At 52.1% G+C, this 23,686-nt stretch overlaps 1 protein-coding gene across 20 annotated transcripts in view; it reads right to left on the minus strand.

The window, feature by feature from the left end:
• Positions 1-23,686, minus strand: part of FBN3 (fibrillin 3) — an 84,387-nt gene that overhangs the window by 1,050 nt on the left and 59,651 nt on the right. For 14 of the 20 annotated variants that reach the window (XM_016934906.4, XM_016934912.4, XM_054674142.2 and 11 more), the window contains 14 exons: positions 23,511-23,576; positions 23,162-23,287; positions 21,688-21,807; positions 21,453-21,575; positions 20,714-20,848; positions 19,848-19,973; positions 19,012-19,218; positions 16,877-17,002; positions 15,000-15,122; positions 14,645-14,761; positions 8,937-9,065; positions 8,725-8,844; positions 6,718-6,952; positions 5,731-5,881 (listed from right to left, as the gene is read on the minus strand). In XM_016934906.4, coding sequence (XP_016790395.3) covers positions 5,731-5,881; positions 6,718-6,952; positions 8,725-8,844; positions 8,937-9,065; positions 14,645-14,761; positions 15,000-15,122; positions 16,877-17,002; positions 19,012-19,218; positions 19,848-19,973; positions 20,714-20,848; positions 21,453-21,575; positions 21,688-21,807; positions 23,162-23,287; positions 23,511-23,576 — 1,904 coding nt within the window. Of the gene's footprint in view, positions 1-4,786; positions 5,027-5,730; positions 5,882-6,717; positions 6,953-8,724; positions 8,845-8,936; positions 9,066-10,411; positions 13,071-14,644; positions 14,762-14,999; positions 15,123-16,876; positions 17,003-19,011; positions 19,219-19,847; positions 19,974-20,713; positions 20,849-21,452; positions 21,576-21,687; positions 21,808-23,161; positions 23,288-23,510; positions 23,577-23,686 lie in introns of those variants that run through there. The other 6 variants (XM_054674140.2, XM_016934905.4, XM_063800488.1 and 3 more) reach the window with 5 other exon arrangements.

The raw sequence follows: 23,686 nt of genomic DNA on the forward strand, positions 1-23,686 counted from the left end.
TCCTCGGATTGTGGCCAAAGAGGAGATTCTGGCCAATCTCTAAAGTGAAGGAAAGAGCCATAAAAAGGAATGAAATCATGCCATTTGCAGCAACGTGGATGCAGCTGGAGGTCATTATCCTAAGCTAATTAATGCAGAAACAGAAGACCAAATACGGCATGTTCTCAGTTATAAGTGGGAGCTAAAAATTGCATACCCATGGACATAAAGATGGGAAGAACAGACACTAGGACTACTAGAGCAGGGAGAGAGGGAGGGAGACAAGAGTTGGGAGGCCGGGCGCAGTGGCTCACGCCTGTAATCCCAGCACTTTGGGAGGCCGAGGCGGGTGGACCACAAGGTCAGGAGTTCGAGACCATCCTGACCAATATGGTGAAGCCCAGTCTCTACTAAAAATACAAAAATTAGCTGGGCGTGGTGGCGGGCGCCTGTAGTCCCAGCTACTTGGGAGGCTGAGGCAGGAGAATCGCTTGAACCCGGGAGGTGGAGGTTGCAGTGAGCTGAGATCACGCTACTGCACTCCAGCCTGGGCAACAGAGGAAGACTGTCTCAAAACAAATAAATAAATAAATAAAAGGAAAACTACCTATTGGGAACTATGTTCACTGTTTGGATGATGGGATCAGCAGAAGCCCAAACCGCCTCATCATGCAATATATCCATTTATTAATAACAAACCTGTACCCTCTCAATCTAAAAAAATAGGATGGGCACAGGGGCTCATGCCTATAATCCCAGCACTTTTGGAGGCTGTGGCAGGAGGACTGCTTGAGGACAGGATTTCTTTGTTTCTTCTTCTTTTTTTTTTTTTTTTTTGAGATGGAGTCTTGCTGTCGCCCAGGCTGGAGTGCAGTGACACGATCTCGGCTCACTGCAACCTCTGCCTCCTGGGTTCAAGTGATTATCCTGCCTCAGCCTCCCAAGTAGCCGGAATTACAGGTGCCTGCCATCATGCCTGGCTAATTTTTGTATCTTCAGTAGAGACAGGGTTTCACTATGTTGGCCAGGCTGGTCTCAAACTCCTGGCCTCAAGTGATCCGCTCACCTCAGCCTCCCAAAGTGCTGGGATTACAGGCGTGAGCCATTGTGCCTGGCCAAGGCCAGGATTTTGAGGCCAGCATGGGCAACATAGTGAGACCTCATCCACCCACAAGAAGTGAAAATATTAGTACTGGTGTGCACCTGTAGTCCCAGCTACTTAGGAGGCTGATGTGGGAGGTCCCAGGAGTTCGAAGCAGCAGTGAGCTGTGATCACACCTCTGCACTCCAGCCTGGGTAACAGACTGAGACCCTGTCTCAAAAATATATATATGTTTATTAGGCACCTACTGAATTCCTGGCAATCTTTGAGGCACTGGGGATTTAGCAATGAGCAGATAAAAATCCTTCCCCTCAGGGAGTTTACCTTCTAGTAAAGCAAAGCAGATAGTAGACAAATAAATGGAAAATGTAAAAGTGACAAGATGTGCTATGAAAAGACATGAAGTTGGCTGAGGGCCAAGGTGGACAGATTGCTTGAGCCCAGGAGTTCGAGACCAGCCTGAGTAACCTGGTGAAACTCTGTCTCTACTAAAAATACAAGAAATTAACCAGGTGTGGTGTTGCACACCTGTAGTCCCAGCTACTAGGGAGGCTGAGGTGGGAGGATCCCTTGAGCCTGGGAGTTCAAGCTGCAGTGAGCTATGATTGCACTGCTGCATTCTAGCCTGGGTGACAGAGTGAGACCCTGCTCCCCGAAAAAAAGAAAATAAATTGATTTTAAAAATCAATAAATAGGCTGGGCGCAGTGGCTCACACCTGTAATCCCAGCACTTTGGGAGGCTCAGGCAGGTGGATCACGAGGTCAGGAGATTGAGACCATCCTGGCTAACAAGGTGAAACCCCATCTCTACTAAAAATACAAAAAAAAAAAAAAAAAATTAGCTAGGCATAGTGTCAGGTGCCTGTAGTCCCAGCTACTCCAGAGGCTGAGCCAGGAGAATGGCATGAACCCAGGAGGCGGAGCTTGCAGTGAGTGGAGATCATGCTGCTGCACTCCAGCCTGGGCGACAGAGCAAGACTCCGTCTCAAAAAAAAAAAAAAATCAATAAATAGGGTGGGCACGGTGGCTCATGCCTGTACTCCCAGCACTTTGGGAAGCTGAAGTGGGTGGATCACTTGAGCCCAGGAGTTTGAGACCAGCCTGGGCAACATGGTGAACCCCGTCTCTACAAAAAATACAAAAATTAGCTGGGCAGGTGTGGTGGTACATGTGCCTGTGGTCCCAGCTACTTGGGGGACTGAGGCGGGAGGATTGCTTGAGCCCAGGAGTTCAAGGCTGCAGTGAGCTATGATTGCGCCACTGCATTCCAGCCTGGGTGACAGAGTGAGACCTTGCCTCAAATAAATAAATAAATAAATAAATAAATAAATAATAAATCAATAAAAAAATAAAGTGGAGGAAAATACTGCTTCCCTTGGCATCTCAAGTCTGGTTGTTCATCCGCAAGGTCAGCTGGATCTGTAGACTCAGTGGCATAAGGCTGAGGCTGCTTCTGAGAGAGGCAGGGAAACGGCCACTGTTACACACTACAGACCCCTAGTCCCAGCTGAGGGACCTTGCTCAGACCCCTGCCAGCCTGGGCCAAAGGTATCAAAGATTTGCTCTCAGAGACCCAGCAGCCAGGGGATTATTCAGATGACATTGCGACCCAGAGCCCTAAGGTCACTCAGAAATGTCTTGGGATGGCTGGTGTTAGGAACAAGGGCCTTTCAGCAGAAGCCAGCCCCTAAAAGAATGCCAGAGCTGACAGTGAGAGAAACGGGATGCCAAGCAGGGCTGGAGAGGAGAGCGTAAAGGACCAGACAGAAGAGCCGCCTGATAGCTTCCGCTGTGCTTCCTGCATCTGGCCCTCTTTGAGAGCCCCTTGTGTGCCAATGACAAACCCTTCTTTATTTAAGCTCCTCTGAAGTGCCTTCCTGGTCTTGGCAGCTGGACAGGGCCCTGAATAAGACAGCGAGCCTCAATGGCAGGCTACCCCAGGGCTGGGTGAGGTATCCAACCCCACAGAAGGTCATCTGTGTTTTCTTTGCCTTTGTTTTAGGGAGCACTGTGTTGGTTTGGCCTCATTTACATGCCGATGGAGTGTTTTGCTGTTGCATTCAAGTGAAAGTTATTCCTGTTCCCCAGCCCCTCAGTTCTGCAGATCTCAGGCCTTCTTCCCACGGAATGTTGTTAAGACTTATGCTCTTACTGACCCCTGCTGGCAGTCAGTGGGTATTGCAGGCAAAGGCACAATACAGCCCTATTTTTGAGACAGGGTCTGTCTGTCACCCAGGCTGGAGTGCGGAGGTGTGATCACAGCTTACTGCCGCTTTGAACTCCTGGGTTCCAGCAATCCTCCCACCTCAGCCTCCCAAGTAGCTGGGACTACAGGCACATGGCACCACAGCTGGCTAATATTTTTACTTTTTGTAGGTGGAGGGGGTCTCACTATGTTACCCGGGCTGGTCTCAAAATCCTGGCCTTGACTGGGCACAGTGGCTCACACCTGTAATCCCAGCACTCTGGGAGTCTGAGGTGGGCTGATCACTTGAGGCCAGGAGTTTGAGACCAGCCTGGCCAACATGGCGAAACCCCATCTCTACTAAAAATACAAAAATTAGCCCTTCTCTGTCTTGATCTACTTCTGCCCTGGGACCCTGACAACCACTCACTCACTCTTATTGAGTACCAAGGGGTACCAATACAGTAGTAAATCCTACAGACACAGCTCTACCCTTATGAAGTTTACAGAAAATATCAGTAACTATGGGATAATATATACATCCACAGTTTTTCCTAGCAAGGGGGAAAAAATAACTAGAGGGGAAAAAGGGCCTTTCAGTAATACAAAGTAATATACTCACATTTTATCTAATATAGAAAGCCTCTCAAGCCCAATAACCCTATCCCATGTCTCACTTTGTTTTTCCCCATAGCACTTATCATGTATCATATTTGTCATGTGTTATAAAAGATGATATGTTTTACATGTTGATTTCTTGTGTGTCTCCCTTTTAGAATATCAGCCTCACGAGGGCAGGTGTTTTTGTTGTTGTTGTTCACTGTTGCTCCATTACAGTGCCCAGCAGTGGTATTCAGTAAAATCTGTGGAGTGAAGAAGCTTCGACCTAAATGTCTGCAGTGGGGGTGAGTTTGGGGTAATGGTTTCCATGTTCAGTGATAATTGTTTGGGAAACAATGTAAAGTGATGGCTTCGGAAGACAGAGGGGCCCAGAATGGCTGGCCATGGATGCCAAGGCTGCTTGTAAAGAGAAGTCCATGTGCCATATCCATGGAATCTCTGAACCACCACGTTCAAGTTCTGTAACTTGGGCATGTGCCCTAACCTCTCAGAGCCTGAGTTCCTCCATCTGTAAAATAGGGATAATAGTGGCATCTAGGCCGGGTGCAGTGGTTCATGCCTGTAATCCCAGCACTTTGGGAGGTCAAGCCGGGCGGATCACCTGAGGTCAGGAGTTCGAGACCAGCCTGACCAACATGAAGAAACCCCGTCTCTACTAAAAATACAGAATTAGCTGGGCGTGGTGGTGCACGCCTGTAATCCCAGCTACTCGGGAGGCTGAGGCAGGAGAATCGCCTGAACCCAAGAGGCAGAGATTGCAGTCAGCCGAGATCACGCCATTGCATTCCAGCCTGGGCAACAAAAGTGAGACTCCGTCTCAAAAAAAAAAAAAAAAAATAGTGGCATCTACACCTCCCAGGGTTGTCATAAACATTGAGAGGCTGTGAACAGAGAGCACTTGGAGTGATACCTGCATACAGCAGGTGTTTAATACATTTTTGGCTTTCAGATCCCTTGGGTGATGGCTGCAGGACTGACCCATAGTCAGGGACTCTTCAGTTGAGGGGCAAGCAGCTGGCATCTGTGGCAAAACTGCCGTCTCTGCACACCTTGATGGGGTGGCCCGAGAGGGAAGGAGGGATGGAGCCATAGGCCTGCCCTACGGCTACTGAGTGGTGTGTTGAAGATCCCTGAGATTCCTAGAGACAAGGCAGGTTCAGGAACTCCAGGAGCACCTCAGGCACAAGAGGGGTACAGGGTAGATGCTGAGTGGGTATGTCAGGTTGGGGCCCTGGGGCTCCTAAGGGGAGCCTCTGCTGGGGTCCCCAGAGAAAAGACTCACCTCCCCAAGGCTCAGACAGGGAAGGGGCTTGGGCTTAACTTGGCCTAAGGGTTTGTGAGAACAGCCCAGAGGGATGCACAGAAGAGTTGAGATGGGCAGAGCTGTGGTACAGAGGCCACTTAGGGCCCCATTGGAACTAAATCCCAAAAGGGTCCCAAGGGAGGCCTTCACCAACCAGGAGGTGAGGGGGTGACAGATTCCAGGGTGCAGGCAGGGTTGGAGGGGCCCAGTTATTTCCCTGCATCCAAGTGCCTTTATAAAAGGGACCCATAGAAAGCATCACAGCCCGGCCAGGGTCTGTATGGAAGACGCCTGACTTGTCACCAGGAGTGAGGCAGAGTGTCTGGGAGATGTGTCCCCCAGAGACCCCCCCAAGAAAAATCCCAGGGCTGAGAAAGCACAAGAAGGCCCTAAGCCAGCACCATGACATGGGGAACCTGTTGGGATCTGGAGCCTGGTGCTCCTTCTTGGGGGGCTGACATGACTAAGTCGGGTCCACAGCCTCTTTCCCACACTCACCCATTCCCTGGCCACCCCTGCCTAGTGCAGCACCCATGTCACCTGGTGGTCCCTGTGGGCACTGCGTCGTGGCCGGTCCCGAGGGGAGAGGCCATTGATCTTGCATTCGTAGCAGGCTTCAGACGAGAGCAGCTCCTCTTTGTCCAGGGTGTCCTGAGGTCCGGGGCTGAAGCCCAGGCCGGAGACACAGTGCCTGGGCCAGGATGGGCAGGGTGGAGGGGTTTCAGAGGTGGGCTGATGGGACCTCCCCAGCCACGCCGCTCCACCCCATACTCCGTTCTGAGTCATGCTGCAAATGCCCACGCACACAAATGCCTCTGAGCATGTGCTGGTGTGGCTCCGTGTGCACGAGTGTGTGTGCACCACATAAGGGTGTGCATGTGTGTCCCTTGGTTCATTTGGGCATAGGTGTGAACACAGGAGTGAGAGGACGTGCACAGGCTGGGATGAATGAGTGGACATGAGCATACCCAGGGGCATGTGCGTGTGCCAACCTGTGTGTTCACATGGGGAATAACTCATGCAGGCACATGTGTGCTCGTAGGAATGTGTGAATCTCCCTGAGTGTGCCCGGGGATGTGTGTATAGTGTGAGCACTCACAGATGGCTGACGCGTGCTTCCTCACCTGTGCAAACCAGGATGTAGCAATGGCACTGTGCCCCCAGGGATGTGGGCATGCATGAGCCTGAGTGCACACTGGGACATGCGCGCGCGCACACACACACACACACGTGTGCATGCTGGGATCTGTAAATGCACAAGGGTGCCCACGCATGCTGGTACGGGTGTGTGCCACGTGGACAACTACATGTGAGTGCTGTGAGGATGTGTGTGAATAGATACAGGTGCCACTGTACCTCTGCGTGTCCAGGACTCTGTGCATATGTGGGCAAATGCCTGCATGCACAGGCTGAAGGAGCTCGTCTGGTAAATTCTTGGCATGCACAAAGCCCCGTGTGTGTGTGTGTGTGTGCGTGCATGGACGCTTGCGGGGCATGGAGTCTGCTTGCCCCACTCCAGCCTCTCACCCTTGCCCAGCCCGGAAGTAGCCTTGAGGACAGCCGCACAGGAAGCCACCAGGCGTGTTGGCACAGCTGTAGCTACAGGGGCCACGCCGTCCGGCGCACTCATCCACATCCTGGCAGCCCCCGAGGGCCTGATCAAAGTCAAAGCCAGAGGGGCAGACGCAGCGGAAGCCACCAAGAGTGTTGCGACAGGAGGCGCTCCCGCAGGTGGGGGGCGACAGGGCACACTCGTTCTCATCTGTGGGAGGAAAAGAGGAGGAGAGGGAGGATGCAGAGGTGGGGCAGTGCAGCCTTCACACCCCCAGAGCCCTCCACCTGGAATGCTCTATGTTCAGAGCCCAAGTCCAATGCCAAACTCTCCAGCAAGCTGGCAGTGAGCCCTGAGACTAGATCGGCCCCATAGCCCCGCTGCCCCAAACCCTGTGGTTCTCCTTCACAGCATCTCTCAACACTTCCCCTAAATCCCAAAATGTGGGATGATCTAGAACAAGCTTTCTCACCCTCAGCGCTATTGACACTTGGGGCCAGATCATTCTCTAGGGAGGAGGCCTCCTTGCACTGTGGGACATTGAGCAGCATCCCTGGCTTCCACCCGCTTGACACCAGGAACACCTATCTGCCTCCAATTGTCTGTTTAGAGTTGGGAGTCTCACTCTGTTGCCCAGGCTGGAGTGCAGTGGTGCAACCATAGTGCACTGCAGCCTTGACGTCCTGGGCTCAAGGGATCCTCCTGCCTCAGCCTCCCGAGTAGCTGGGACTACAGGTGTGCACCAACATGCCTGGCTAATCTTTTAACTTTTTGTAGAGATGGGGGTCTTGATATGTTGCCTAGGCTGGTCTTGAACTCCTGGCCTCAAATGATCCTCCTATCTCAATACCCCACAAGAGTGAACTACCATGGTGGATCCCAATTGTGATGATCAAAAATGTCTTGCAGACACTTCAAAATGTACTATGGGGGTAAAATGGTCCTCTGTTGAGAACCTAGTTGGGGGTCTAATTAATCTCTGTTTCCTTTGCTGGACTGAAAAACTCAAGGCAGAAATGGTTTTTCAGCTCACTTCTGCATCTGAGCTCAGGGCCTAGTGAAAGGAAGGTCCTTGGCAAACAGTCGGGGAAAGAATGAATGAGTCAGTACGGGGGGAGGAAACAAGTTGAGGAAGAGTTGCCAGCAAAGGCCAATGGTCTGTGGGATCCCCAAGATCCCCAGGGGACAAGCAGCTTGCCTGGGGGTTGGGGTCATGTGGTGTGGGAAGCCCAAGAAGAACTTAGCTAAAGACCCACCATGACAGACAAAAGGAGGGGACAAAGAAGGCAGTGCCTGTGAGGCAGTGGGAGAGCAGGGATAGCCACATCACAAAGGCCACAGAAGAGAGTGTCCAGGAGCCTGAAGGGGCAGACTGTGGTGCCCAGAGCAGTGGAGGTAGAGGATGGAGGCCGAGGAGAAGTCTCAGGAGAGAGCAAGTGGGCCTGAAAATGGTAGAGGGTGAAAGCTGCACTGCAGTGGAGGAATGAAAAGAGCAGTGAAAGAGGCTGCTAGGAGGTCCTAGAGCAGCCAGAAGATGGGGTAAGGTTGGGGGGCAGAAGGCTAGCCCCCCAAATGGAGGGCCTCTGCAACAGCTATGGCAATGATATAGCATGCACACCTCCATTGCCCCTTGCAGCATCCATAGCAGACATCACTAATCACACTTGTGGCAGACATCACTAATCAATCACAGCACTCTTTCCCTGTGATCACAAAATTGCAGACTTCAGGTCTCAGAATCTTTCTCAACTGAGTCCTCCAGGCCACCATGCCCTAAGGAATGAACTCAGACACTTTTTGATGCTTATTCTGCTGCACCTTGACTCCCCAGCAGTGGGAAACTCACTATCTTCTGGGCTGGCCTGTTCAATCTTTAGATAATTGTGCTTGTCACATCATCTTGCAGGGTGGTGTCTGTTAGTCGCCTGCTCTGAGCAGATTCTGGTGGAGGGCCCAGCTTCTTCCCAGCCCTTTCCACTCACCCACACACTGGGCCCACTGGGAGTGCTGGGTGAAACCCTGGGGGCAGCCACAGCGGTAGCCCCCTAGCTGGTTCTGACAGCCGTGCTGGCAGCGGTGGGGCCCATCACATTCATTCACATCTGAGACATAGAGAGAGGGAGAGAGGGTTTACCAGACGGCTCTCAGGACCAACACCCCCAAACACTAGACCCCAGCCAAAGCTGGGCTGTACCTTCACAGCCATGGCCTGAGCTGTCCAGGGTGAAGCCTTGGTGGCATTCACAGCGGAAGCTGCCCGGGGTATTGTGGCAGTGCCCGCGGGCACCACATGGGCCAGGCTGGGCTGAGCACTCATCATTGTCTGCAGAGGAGAGAGATCAGGCAGGGTTGCCTGCTGGTTAAGGAACTCGTGTCAGGTTACACAATGCCAGTCCCACCACTGTGTGGCTTCAGGCAAGTTGCTCACCCTCTCTGTGCCTGTTTCCCACTCTGTGAAATGAGATCTGTAACAGTTCCTGACTCACAGAATAGGCACCAATGTTTGAGATCCTGCACATAAAGAATCTCATCTCCACCGCCTCAAAGCTGTGTGTCCTTGGGCAACTTACCTACCCTCTCTGTGCCTCGATGTCCTCAGCTGTATATGAAGATGATAATGTCTACCTCATTGCATTTTTGTGTGCATGCGAGAGAGAATTAAATTAACCTAATCATGTAAAAGGCTTAGGGCAGTGCCCGGTAAAAGAGTAAAAGATAAACAAAGCCTCTTTTCCTTCTCCCATGGAAAAATGACATAGGGTTGCCTGTTGAGTTTTGTTCTCATGGAAACCTGACAATAGTGTGAGGTCAGCCGGTGCCATGGATTGAATGTTTGTGTCTCTCCAAAATCCTATATTGAAGCCCTAACCCCCAGTGGGCTGGTATTTGGAGATTAGGTCTTTGGGAGGTGATCAGGGTTAGATAAGGTCATGAGGGTAGGGCTTTTATGATGAGAATAGTGCCCTTATAAGAGACACCAGAAAGCTTGCTCTGTCTCTGCCAAGTGAGGACACAGCAAGAAGGTGGCTGTCTGCAAACCAAGAAGAGAGCCCTCACAGAACCAGCCATGCTGCCACCTTGATCTTGAACTGCCCAGCTTCCAGAACAGAAAAAAAAAATTAATCTCTGTAGTTTAAGCCACCCAGTGTATGGGTTGTCTGTGTGCGTGCATGTGTGTGTGTATAAGCTATTGTTTTAAACTGAATAGTCTGTGATCATCTTTCTATGTCTTTAAATATTCTTACTATTCTTGGGGGCTGGGTACAGTGGCTCATGCCTGTAATCCCAGTGCTTTGGGAGGCCTAGGGAGCCTCCGGATCACCTGAAGTCAGGAGTTCGAGATCAGCCTGACCAACATGGTGAAGCCCCATCTCTACTAAAAATACAAAACAATTTAGCCAGGTGTGGTGGTACACGCCTGTAGTCCCAGCTACTCGGGAGGCTGAGGCAGAAGAATCGCTTGAACCGGGGAGGCGGAGGTTGCGATGAGCCAAGATTGTTCCACTGCACTCCAGTCTGGGTGACTGACAGAGTGAGATTCCATCTTAAAAATATATATATACACACACACATATATATTTTTTTCTTACTATTCTTATTTGCATAATTTTAAATGGCCATCACATCTTCACTTGGTGTGGATTTGCTCTGCTTCATTTAACCAACTGTTAATTTTGGTTTTTTTAGATAGGATCTCATTCTGTCCCCTGGGCTGGAGTGAAGTGGCACAGTCTCAGCTCACTGCAACCTCCGCCTCCTGGGCTCAGGTGAGCCTCCTACCTTAGGCTCCTGGGTAGCTGTGACTACAGGTGCACAAGACCATGCCTGGCTAATTTTTGTATTTTTAGTGGGGACTGCATTGTCCACTATGTTGCCCAGGCTGGTCGCAAACTCCCGGACACAAGAGATCCTCCCAACTCAGCCTCCCAAAGTGCTGGGATTACAGGTGCAAACCACTGCGCCCGGCCCAGTTTTTGGATCTGAATTTGCTAAATCCCACACTTGCAGTCTATGGCATTTTGTTACGGCAGCCTGAGCTGGCTAAAATGGCCAGGTTGCTACGATGGTAGGAGGGCATTGGTAGAAATGGCCAGAGAGCATTGCTACAATGGTAGGAGCCCATGGCTGGTATATTGCATTTGAACTGGGATTTTGAGGAATTAACAGCAAATTCCTGGTGGAAAATCCTGCTTTTAGCTTCCTTGAGTACAGAGATTCTTGACACTAAGCACATATCTATGGAGATGTAGAGTCTCTCTTGGGGTCGGGCACAGTGGCTTATGCCTGTAATCCCAGCACTTTGGGAGGCCGAGGCGGGCAGATCACCTGAGGCTGGGAGTTCGAGACCAGCCTGACCAGCATAGTGAAACCCCGTCTCTACTAAAAATACAAAAATTAGCTGGATGTGGTGCTGCATGCCTGTAATCCCAGCTACTTGGGAGGCTGAGGTGGGAGAATCGTTTGAACCCAGGAAGCAGAGGTTGCAGTGAGCCACGATCACGCCCCTGCACTCCAGCCTGGGCGACAGAGTGAGACTCTGTCTCAAAAAACAAAAATGAGCAAACAAAAAGTGAATATCTCTTGGAAACAACAGACATGGGAATATGCAGCTTCTAAGTAGGAGTGGCCCCTGCAGCTGCCTGAGCTGTCACTTGAGGGGCCACAGAGAATAGCTCTAGACTCTGGCCAGAAGAAATGTCTGGCACAGCCAGGCACCGTGGCCTGCAATCCCGGCACTTTGGAAGGCCGAGATGGGCAGATTGCTTGAGCCCAGGAGTTTAAGACCAGCCTGGGCAACATGGCAAAACCCCATCTCTACAAAAAATACAAAAATTAGCCGGGCGTGGTGGCACACACCTGTAGTCCTAGCTACTTGGGAAGCTGAGGCAGGAGGATCGCTTGAACCTGGGAGGTGAGATTGCAGTGAGCTGAGATTGCACCATTGCAATCTCCAGCCTGGGCGACAGAGCAAGACTCCATCTCAAAAATTAAAAACAGAAATGTCTGCCACCACCCACGATTTCTTTCCTTTACATCTAGCAAAGCAAACCAAGTGTCAGGCTGGCCTACTGTGGTCATGTGAGTTTGCTCTTCTATTAATAGTTTAGTCATCAACAGACAGGAACACCCTGAGACAAAATCCAAGCCACTATCTGTTGTATCAATAAAGTTTTATTGGGACACAGACACGGTCTTTCATTTACGTATCTCTCCAGCTGCTTTGATGCTAGCATGGTAGAGTCCAATCATGGCGACAGAGACCATCTCAACTACAAAGCTGAAAATATTTACTCCTCTTGAGCCCTTTGCAGAAAAAGTTTGTTGACTTTTGATCAAGTTGAGCCTCACACCACCACCTGCCTGGCTGAGAATTTAAACTCATTTCTAGTGAGAGAAGCAGTCACGTGTGACCTTGCTCCACGGATAGTACCCATGTGATGCACGGCCCTGGTCCATGCAGCTGCTCACACGTCCAGTGAAAACCTTACTTTTTTTTTTTAATAGAGATGGGGTCTCACTGTGTTGCCCAGGCTGGTCTCAAACTCCTGAGCTGAAGCAATCCTCCTGCCTCAGCCTCCCAAAATGCTGGGATTACAGGTGTGAGCCATTATGCCTGGCCACAGACTTTAATGTTGCAGAGAAACAGAAATGCCTCTTGTTTCAAGAGTCTTTGTTCAAATGTTCTCTCTCTCTTTTTTTTTTTTTTTTTTTTTTTGAGAGTCTTGCTCTGTCCCCTAGGCTGGACTGCAGTGGTATGAACACTGCTCACTGCAGCCTCAACCTCCTGGGTTCAAGAGATCCTCCCACCTCAGCCTCCTAAGTAGCTAAGACTACAGGCAGGTGTCACCACCTCTAGCTAATTTTGTATTTTTTGTAGAGATGGAGTCTTGCCATGTTGCCTGGGCTGGTCTCGAACTCCTGGCCCTAAGCCATCCTCCCAAAGTGCTGGGATTACAGGCATGAGCCACAGTGCCCAGCCAAATGTTCTCTTTTGGTGACACTTGACCTGATCCCTCTCTTAAAACTGAAGCCCTCTCAGGAGGCTGAGGTGGGAGGATCACTTGACACCAGGAGTTTGAGGCTTCAGTGTGCTGTGATCACATTTGTGAATAGCCACTGTACTCCAGCCCGGGCAATAGAGTCATTAAGAGACTCCATCTCTGAGAAACAAAAAACAAAACAAAAAACCCAGATGTGGTGAGCCCGTAGTCCCAAGTACCAGGGAAGCTGAAGGGAGAGAATTGCTTGAGCCCAGGAATTTGAGGTTTCAGTGAGCTGTGATCATATTGCCGTATTCCAGCCTGGGTGACGGAGCAAGACTCCATCTCTAAAACAAACAAACAAACAGACAACATAACCAAAAACAACCACCACCAAACCTCTCCCCACCCTCCAAAACAACCCTGTGGCCCTCTCCTTCTTTCCTGAACTCCTGCTTTTACTTTTTCTTTCTTTCATGACACACATCACCTTTGAACACACTATTCTGTTAATTTTTTGTTTGTTGGTTGGTTTTCGAGACAGAGTCTTGCTGTGTCTGAGTGCTGGGGCACGATCTCGGCTCACTGCAACCTCCACCTCCCAGGTTCAAGTGATTCTCTTGCCTCAGCCTCCCAAGTAGTTGGGATTACAGGTGCCACCACCACACCCGGCTAATTTTTGTATTTTTAGTAGAAATGGGTTTTTGTCATGTTGGCCAGGCTGGTCTCGAATTCCTGGCCTCAAGTGATCTGCCAGCCTCAGCCTCCCAAAGTGATGGGATTACAGGCATGAGCTACCACACCCAACCACACCATTCTGTTAATTTCTTGTTATGTCTGCTTCTAGTCTTGATTCTGTGCTAGAAGGAAAGTTCCATGATGGAAGAGCCCTGCCTTTTATGTTTGTTGCTGTACCCCCAGGGTCTATAACAGGGCCTGACAAACCATTTCTGTTTCTGTAACAGGCTCTGTCCCAAGACTCTTCTCTGCCAATATAGTGCAAAAGCAGCCACAGGTGATTGTAAGCAAGTGGGCTTGGCTGTGTGTCAATAAAACTTTATTAACAAAAGCAAGCAGGGGGCCGGGCTTGGCTGGCAGCCTGGAGTTTGCCACCCTTTGGTCTAGAGCGCTGCCTGGTACACAGTAGGTGCTGTCTGGGCAGATTAGTGGGCACGTGAATGGGGCCACCCTTGACTAGGCTGTGCCTTTGGGGAAGATTGTGTTCCCTGGGGGCCACGAGACACTAAGAAACAATGATGGTAGCAGATGCCCTTGTGGCTTTAGCTGTTGAACTGATTTCCTCTTGGGACTATGTGAGACCTGGGATTTCAGGAGCGCTCTGGGGAGGCTCTGGGAGGGAGATCCAGCAGGGACTTGTCAGGGGGAAGGCAAGATGCCATAAGCCAAGGCCAGAGGGCCTCTCTTCTCCCAAAGGAGAGGAAGGAGGTTCTAGATGCCTCCAGGAAGCGAGCACTAAGGAAGTAACGACTTTGTTCTGATCGCCCCCATGTCCCCAGTGTCCAGTACACACCGGGTGCTTGATACTATTTTTTTTGAGACAGAGTTTCGCTCTTGTTGCCCAGGCTGGAGTGCAGTGGCATGATCTCAGCTCACTGCAACCTCTGCCTCCCGAGTTCAAGCGATTCTCCTGCCTCAGCTTCTCGAGTTGCTGGGATTACAGGCACCTGCCACCATGCCAGGCTAATTTTTTTGTATTTTTAGTAGAGACGGGTTTTCACCATGTTGGCCAGGCTGGTCTTGAACTCCTGACCTCAGATGATCCACCCGCTTCAGCTTTCCAAAGTGCTGGGATTACAGGCGTGAGCCATTGCGTCCGGCCAACTTGATATTTTTTTGGTGAGCAAAATAACTAATGCTGGGGTCATGCGTCACCTCCCGGTGAGGGGCAAGGGTCACTCACCGAAGCAGGCCTGGTGGCGCTGGGTGAAGCCGGGCGGACAGCGGCAGGTGAAGGTGCCCACAGTGTTGACACAGAGGAACTGACAGTTGTGCTGCCGGGAGGTGCATTCGTCCAGGTCTGCAGCACGGATGGTCCAGCAGGCTCAGGGCAGGGCCCAGTGGGGGACTAGGGGCTTCCCAGGGGCTGCCCTTGCCACCTCCAGGCAGAGGGGTGACAAGAGAAAGACCCCGGAGATGGTGCTTGACTCCATGCAGATGGGAGGGGGTGAGATTGCAGGGGACATGTCTTGGGCATCCCTTTGGGGCCCTAGACTGCATGCAGTGGTGGGAGTGGGGGAGAGTTGAAAGGACATCACCTTTGCAGGTCCTGCCATCCTCCTCCAGCAGGTAGCCTCGGGGACAGCTGCACAGGAAACTGCCCTTCGTGTTTTTGCAGAGGAAGGTACATGGCTTGGGGACCTGGCTGCACTCATCCATATCTGGGGAAGGACAGCGTGGGTGGTGGGGCGGGGTTAGACAGAGATTCCCTGGGGGTGTTCAGGGACTGAGGTCTCCACCAGACCCCGACCATCTGAAATCTGTGGACTTACACAGGAATGAACACTTCTTTCTGCAAAAAGCCAGATGGGAAATACATTTGGTTGTGCAGGCCACACCATCTCAGATACAACTACTCCATGTGGCCTTTGTACTAGCAAAGCAGCCATTGAGGGTAAGCAGACAAATGTGCATGGCTGTGTGCTAATAAAACTTTATTGACAAGAACAAATGGAGGGCCAGACTTGACCCTCGGGCTAGAGTTTTCTTCCCGCTGACTTAGATGTACGCTTGCTACAAAACACAACTGAAAAATATCAGGATGTGCAAAATAAAAGGAAGAAATAACAGCAGGAAAGTGGCCCAAACAGGGTGGGGGTGGGAGAACGAAAGGATCCTCCCTCCCTCCCTCCCTCCCTTCCTTGTTTCTCTCTTTCTTTCTTGAGACAGAGTCTCGTTTCATCACCCAGGCTGGAATGCGATGGCGCAATCTCAGCTCACTGCACCCTCCGCCTCCCAGGTTCAAACAATTCTCCTGCCTCAGCCTCCCAAGCAGCTGGGATTACAGGCACATAACACCTGGCTAATTTTTTTTCTTTTTACTTTTTTCTTTTTTTTAGTAGAGACGGTTTCACGATGTTGGCCAGGCTGGTCTCAAACTCCTGGCCTCAAGTGATCCTTCTGCCTCAGCCTCCCAAAGTGTGCTGGGATTACAGGCGTGAGCCACCTCACTTGGCCTTCCTTCCCTTCCTTCCTCTCCCTTTCTCTCTTTCTCCCTCTCTTTCTCTTTCTTTCTTTCTGTTTCTTTCTCTTTCTTTCTGTCTCTCTCTCTTTTTCTTTCTTTCTCTTCTTTCTTTCTTCTCTTTTTTCTCTTTCTCCCCTTTCTCTTTGTTTCTTTCTGTCTCTCTCTCTTCCTTCCTTCCCTTCCCTTCCTTCCTTCCTTCCCTTTCTTTCTCTTTCTTTCTTGACAGAGTCTCACTCTGTTGTCCAGACTAAACTGCAGTGGCATGATCTCAGCTCACTACAACCTCCACTTCCGGGGTTCAAACGATTCTCCTGCCTCAGCCTCCCGCGTAGCTGGGATTATAGGCGTGCACCAGCACGTGCAGCTAATTTTCGTATTTTTAGCAGAGATGGGGTTTCACCATCTTGGCCAGGCTGGTCTTGAAATCCTGGCTTCAAATGATGTGCCCACCTTGGCCTCCCAAAGTGCTGGGATTACAAGCATGAGCTACTGTGCCTGGCCTGTTTCTTTTTTCTTTCTTTTCTTTTCTTTTTCATTTTTTAAGAGACAGGGTCTCACTCTGTCACCCAGGCTGGACTGCAGTGGCACAATCATAGCTCACTGCAGCCTCAGACTCCTGAGCTCAAGCAGCCTCCCAAGTAGCTGGGGCTACAGGCGCATGTGGGACTACAGGCCACCATCCTGGCTAATTTTTTTTAGCGATGGGGTCTTGCTATGTTGCTATGGAACTCCTGGTCTCAAGTGATCCTCCCACCTCGACCTCCCAAAATACTGGGATTACAGTAGCGAGCCATCGCACCTGGCCCTCAGTTGTCTGTATGGTTCGGGCACCACTTTGTAAATGAAAGCCTAACATTGCAAACTGGAAAGTCTCAGGGAAGTTGTGCTCAGGGGCTGCACAGAAGGTGGCCAGGCTGGGCCAAGGGTGCAGGTGCAGAGGGCTGGGCTCACCCAGGCAGGTAGTAGCAGTAGCATCCGGTGTGTACCCGGCCCGACAGTGGCAGCGGAAGGAGCCAAGGCTGTTGATGCACTCCCCATGAGCACACAGGTGAGCAAGCATACGGCATTCATCTACATCTGGGAAAAAGTAGGGTGCAAATGGGGCTGGCTGGCTGCCTCGCGCCTCCACCGAGGCATGTCTCCTTCTCTCTGCCCAGCAGCCGTCTCCTCGGAGGAAAGTCCAGCCTCCCTTCCACACTGGCCACTGCACCCCAGCCCACGTGGACCCCATCCTCAGGCTGCAGATGACACCTGAGCCCGCAGGACACGCCCATGAAGCTTCCAGGGAGGGGGACTCACACCCACCCCTCCCCAGCCTCAACAGCGACACCTCCTCAGTGCACCAACATGCACAACAGAGACACACAGTGCATGCAACATGACACACTAGCCACACACCTAGATGCTCCTGCAGAAACACGGGAACACACACCAACACTCAGGCACTCCCGAGTCTCCCCCCAGCCACACCCCCAAAAAGCCATTTCCTCCCCAGTCCTACTATTTTTTCTTTTCTTTTTTTTTTTTTTTTTTTGAGACAGAGTCTCGCTCTGTCGCCCAGGCTGGAGTGCAGTGACACGATCTCTGCTCACTGCAAGCTCTGCCTCCCGGGTTCACGCCATTCTCCTGCCTCAGCCTCCCGAGTAGCTGGGATTACAGGCACCTGCCACCACGCCCGGCTAATTTTTTGTATTTTTAATAGAGACGGGGTTTCACCGTGTCAGCCAGGATGGTCTCAATCTCCTGACCTCGTGATCTGCCCGCCTCAGCCTCCCAAAGTGCTGGGATTACAGGCGTGAGCCACCGCGCCCGGCCCTCCCCAGTCCTGTTGATGTCACTGCTGGTCACATGGATAACCCATCTCACTATCAGTGACACACTCAATGAGACGCACTGATGTCCTTATGCTCGCTCACACGCAGACACTCACATACCTGCCCTTGTACACTCACCCAAGTCCACAACACACAGGCCGCTGGCTCCCTCTCACGGCCTTCTACTTCACAGATGAACACGGTGTATACTTCTCACTCAGCTGATGCACACAGACACACACCAGCTCCCACGCAGTCCGGAACGAGCTCTCACTCACAAAGAACACACACTGGGCCGGGCGCGGTGGCTCACGCCTGTAATCCCAGCATTTTGGGAGGCTGAGGTGGGCGGATCACTTGAGGCCAGGAGTTCGAGACCAGCCTGGCCAGCATGGCAAAACCTCATCTTTACTGGCCACGGGAGAGCCAGCCTCTCCCACGGCCCCAGAGAGATCCTTTGGGTCTGTTAAGGCCCTCTTGCTTTTTATTTTTATTTATTTATTTTTTTGAGACAGAGTTTCTCTCTGTTGCCCAGGCTGGAGTGCAATGGCGTGATCTCGTCTCACTGCAACCTCTGCCTCCCAGGTTCAAGGGATTCTCCTGCCTCAGCCTCCCGAGTAACTGGGATTACAGACACACGCCACCAAGTCCAGCTAATTTTTTGTATTTTTAGTAGAGATGAGGTTTCACCATGTTGGCCAGGCTGATCTCAAACTCCTGACCTCAGGTGATCCGCCCACCTTAGCCTCCCAAAGTGCTGGGATTACAAGTGTGAGCCACTGTGCCCGGCCTATTTTTATTGCTTTTGGAGACGAGGTCTTGCTCTGTCACCCAGGCTGGAGTGCAGTGGCACTATCTTAGCTCATCGCAGCCTCAAATTCCTGGGCTTAAGCAATCCTCCTGCTTCAGCCTCCCAAAGTGCTGGGATGACAGGTATGCCACTGGGAGGCAGAGGTTGCAGTGAGCTGAGATTGCACCACTGCACTCCAGCCTGGGTGTCAAAGTGAGACTCTGTCTTAGAACACACACACACACACACACACACACTGGCTCACACACCTGCTCCCTCAACCCCCCGAGTTCTTCCACGCATATGGGGCACATGTACTGGTTCTCATATCTGCTAGCACAAAGACACACACACACACACACACACAGACACACACAGTGTGGCTCACACATTCCAGCACCTGCTGCAGTACAGACACATGACCCTGAGCAAACTCCCCTGTTTCTTGCCTCCCTGGGGGTCCTGAGGGCATGGGCACCCACCTCGGCCCTCAGCAGTGTAGCCTGAGCCATGGGGGCACAGCTTCCTGTAGGCAGAGGTGCCGGGCAGGGGACAGAGCTCGCAGCGGGGCCCCCAGCCCCGGCCACCCCCACAGCAGCACTCGGCCCTGGTGACAGCCTCACTGCTGCTGGACAGAGACCGGCATGTGGTCTGCAGCACCTCGGCAAAGCAGGGCCCCTGCCGGATGTCTGCGGAGAACAACGGGAAAGACAACGGTCACTCCAGGAGGCTGGTTTGGGGGCAAAGACTGAGCTTGCTTTGGGGCAAGCTGTATTTTGGGGGTGTTGGGGATAGGGGTGTCCAGGAGGGCGTTGGATACACAGGACAGATGGCACTAGTGGGTCACCGGCTGGGGTTAGCTCCCCAGAAGTAGGAGATCTGGGGAAGGCTGGTTCCAGGGTGTGGCGCCAGTAAGTTGGAGGAGGCATGGAGGGAGCATCCCGCTCTTCTAGTATTTAACAGAAGGGACAGAGGGAAGAGGGGCAGCAGGGGAGCACTGGACATGTGTGTCCGGATTAGCTCAGCAACCCCCTGGGTTGCCCGTCAGTGCCACAGGCCCTGTCCCTGCCTTGGAGGGCTCCCAGACAGTGGGAGGGACAGGCAGTGGGAGGGACAGGCAGTGGGGGGACAGGCAGTGGGAGGGACAGGCAGTGGGGGGAACAGGCAGTGGGGGGAACAGGCAGTGGGAGGGACAGGGAGTGAAGGGGGCAGGCAGTGGGGGGAACAGGCAGTGGGGGGGACAGGCAGTGGGGGGGACAGGCAGTGGGCGCCACATGGTAGGTGGTTGCATCCACTGTGCGCGTCCAGCCACACTCACCGTGGCACTCAGTAAGGGTGGGGCTGGGCTGGAATCCCTCATCACAGTCGCACCAGAAGCTGCCCGCGGTGTTGACACAGCGGCCATTGACACAGAGGTCAGGCTGAGCCTGGCATTCATTGTCATCTGAGATGGGAGGGGTGAGGCAGGTGGGCGGGGAGGCCACAGGCAGCCAGCCTCTCCCACAGCCCCAAAGGGCCCCTTTGGATCTGCCCAGGCCCTCTTGCCTATTTTTATTTTATTTATTTTTATTTTTATTATTATTTTTTGAGACAGAGTCTCGCTCCGTTTCCCAGGCTGGAGTGCAATTGCCTGATCTTGGATCACTGCAACCTCCACCTCCCGGGTTCAAGAAATTCTTCTGCCTCAGCTTCCCAAGTAGCTGGGATTACAGGTGCCCGCCGCCACGCCCAGCTATTTTTTTTTTTTTGTATTTTTAGTAGAGACGGGGTTTTGCCGTGTTGTCCACCCTGTTCTCAAACTCCTAACCTCAGATGATCCAACCGCCTTGGTCTCCCAAAGTGCTAGGATTACAGGCGTGAGCCACCGTGCCCGGCCTTATTTTCATTTTTATTGTTTTTGGAGATGGGGTCTCACTCTGTCGTCCAGGCTGGAGTGCAGCGGCACTGTCCTCCCACTGCCTGTCCCCTCCACTACCTGTCCCTCCCACTGCCTGTCCCCCCCACTGCCTGTCCCTCCCATTCATTGAAGCCTCAAATTCCTGGGCTCAAGCGATCCTCTCGCCTCAGCCTCCCAAAGTGCTGGGATGACAGGTATGAGTCACCGTGCCTGGTCCAACCCTCTTGCTTTGACCTCTCCCTTCCACAAGGGGTTCCCTGCACCTCTGAAGCTCCAGTGCCCCATACCTGTGCAGCCCTCCCCAGAGCCAGGCAGGGGCCGCATGCCTGGGGGACAGACGCACGCGAAGGTACCGATGAGGTTCTTGCACTCCATGCTCCGGGCGTGGCAGTCCTGCTGACCATCTGCACACTCGTCCACATCTTCGGATGACCAGAGACAGATGGTCAGTCAAGGCCAGGCACCCTATGGCTGTGGGGACCTGGATTCCACCCTGCGTCAGCCCTGTGGGACCTGAGTGAGTTCCCTGCAGGCCCTGTCAAGTGTCTATCCCTCTTAGGAAGGGAGCCCCCAGCTCCTGCCCAGCCCCAGCCTCCAAGAAGCTGAGGGAATCAGGAATTGTCCCCCAAAGCTTGCATCCCCTGCCCATGTCAGGGTCTGTGAGTCTGCTCATGGCCCCTGGAACACTGACCCTGAAACAGCCCCAGAGACACTGAGTCCCAGACCAGGGTCTCCCACGCTTGACACTATGAACATTTGGGATAGGAAAGTTCTTTGTGGTGGGCGGCTGTTCTGTGTGCATTGCAGGATTTTTTTTTTTTTTTTGAGGCGGAGTTTTGCTCTTGTCGCCCGGGCTAGAGTGCAGTGGCATGATCTCGGCTCACTGCGACCTCTGCCTCCCAGGTTCAAGTGATTCTCCTGTCTCTCAGCCTCCCAAGTAGCTGGGATTACAGGCGTGTGCCACCATGCCCAGCTAATTTTGTATTTTTAGTAGAGACAGGGTTTTACCATATTAGTCAGGCCTACCTCGACACATGGCCCCGTCCTCCCGCAGGGTGTAGCCGGCTGGACAGGTGCACAGGTAGGAGCCCTCGGTATTGTGGCAGCGGAAGGCACAGAGCAGCGGGTTCAGGGAGCATTCGTCGATGTCTGGGGAGGCCAGTGGAGGTGCCAGCTGGGTAGGGGCTGAGGGCGGGACCTCCACTCCCTCCCCCAGGCATCTCCGTCACACGGCCCAGGTCCTGGGCAAGCAGAGTTGTACCCTCGCAGGTCATCATGAGGCCAGGCTCAAAGCCGTCAGCACAGGCACATTCGAAGCCCCCGATGACATTGGTGCATGTGCCTTGCCCACAGGGGTGGCCGACAGAGCACTCGTCTGCGTCTGGGTGGGAGTAAGGGGGTGGTCAGCACCTGCAGAGGGTCACCCATCCTCAGTAGCATCCCATCTGCCTGCCTGTTGACCACCACAGATCGGAGGGGGCCAGATCGAATGCACCTCTAGTCTGGCTATGGGGCGGGCAAGCGGTATGTGTTTAGTGAATGAATGAGTGAATGTGTGAGCAAGTGGGCAGGTAAAGGAATGCATGAGTGAGCAAGGGAGTGAGTGAATGAGCAAGAAGTGAATGAATGAGCCAGTGAATGAAGGAGTGATTAAACCAGTAACTGAAACTGAGGCAGGAGGGTCATTTGAGCCCAGGAGTTCCAAAAGAGCCTGGGTAACATAGCAAGACTTCATCTCTAAAAAAACATATAAATGAGTAAGTGAATGAATGGTTAAATGAATAAGGGAATGAGTGAGTAAAGGGGTGAATGAGTGGGTGAATTAGTGAGTGAGTGAATGGAGAAATCAGCAAGGAAGTGAATGAATGAACAAGGGGGCAAATGAGGAAACGAATGAGTGACTGAATGAGTGAAAGCATGAATGAATGAGCAAAGGAACGAGTGAGTAAATGAATAAATGAGTGATTGAATGGGTGAATGAGCAAGGAGCCAAATGAAGGAACGAATGAATGAGTGAACAAACAAGCAAGTGAATGAATGAGGGAGCAAACGAGTGAATGAGTAAATGAATGAGTGAGTGAATGAATGAGCCAGTGAATAAATGAGGTGTGAATGAATGAGGGAGTGATTGAATGAACAAGTGAATGAATGAACCAGCGAAGGAATGAGTGAGCAAAGGAGTGAATGAGTGAGTGAATTAGCAAGTGAATGAGTGAGGGGGCAAATGAGTGAATGAGTGAATAAGTGAGTAAATGAATAAGTGAGTGAATGAGCAAGTGAATGAATGATGTGTGAATGAATGAGGGAGTTAGTGAATTAACAAGTGAATGAATGAACAAGTGAAGGAATGAGTGAGCAAAGGAGTGAATGAGTGAGTGAATTGGTAAGTGAATGAGTAAGGGAGTAAATGAGTAAGGGAGTAAATGAGTGAATGAATGAGAAAATGAGTGAGCAAGTGAATGAATAAATGAGTCAGTGAATGAATGAGTCAGTAAATGAATAAGTGAATGAGTAAATGAATAAGTGAGTGAGTGAATGAATGAGCAAGAAAATGAGTGAGCAAGTGAATTAATGAGTGAATGAAGCACAGAGGGAGAAAAAGTGAATGGGGGAGAGAGGCAGTGGTTAAGGACAGGATCTCACCCACTGCCTGGGGGTGTCTTTCCTGCCCTGCTCTGCTCCTTCCTGTCCTGGGAGGGGCCTGGGACAGAGCTGGGGAAGGGCTGGCCACTCACCCACACAGTTGATGCCAGTGAAGTCCAGGCTGTAGCCAAAGGGACACTCACAGCGGAAGGATCCATCGGTGTTGACACAGATGCCGTTAGTGCAGACGCCAGGGTTCTCTGTACACTCATTCACGTCTGCGGATGGCAGGCGTTGCAGACATGGCTTCTGTCACCACGCAATCGCCAGAGCCCTGGCCACACTCAAGGCCCCAAGGGGACAAAAGCCCAAGCCCCAGGCTGGCAGGGTCCAGGGCCACCCAGGCTCTCAGGGGGAGCCTGAAACTCAGAGACCCAGGCAGTGTGGAGATGGATCTGGGTGGCCCAGAAGGGGCTCTTAGCACGTGGGTGAGGGGCTCACCTTCTCGGGAGTCATCCGGGCCTGGGACTGCCCCGTGGCCAAAGGGGCAGAGCTCCTGAAAGGCAGCTGGACGGAGAGGGGGAGGGGAGTCAGAGTCAGGGCCTAGGTGCAGCCCCCAGGTGTGTGCAGGGAAGGATGAGAGAAGAATGAGACAGGAAGGTGAGGGCACATCATCC

Source organism: Pan troglodytes, chromosome 20 (assembly GCF_028858775.2).
Source record: "Pan troglodytes isolate AG18354 chromosome 20, NHGRI_mPanTro3-v2.0_pri, whole genome shotgun sequence".
NCBI classification, from domain to species: Eukaryota; Metazoa; Chordata; class Mammalia; order Primates; family Hominidae; genus Pan; species Pan troglodytes.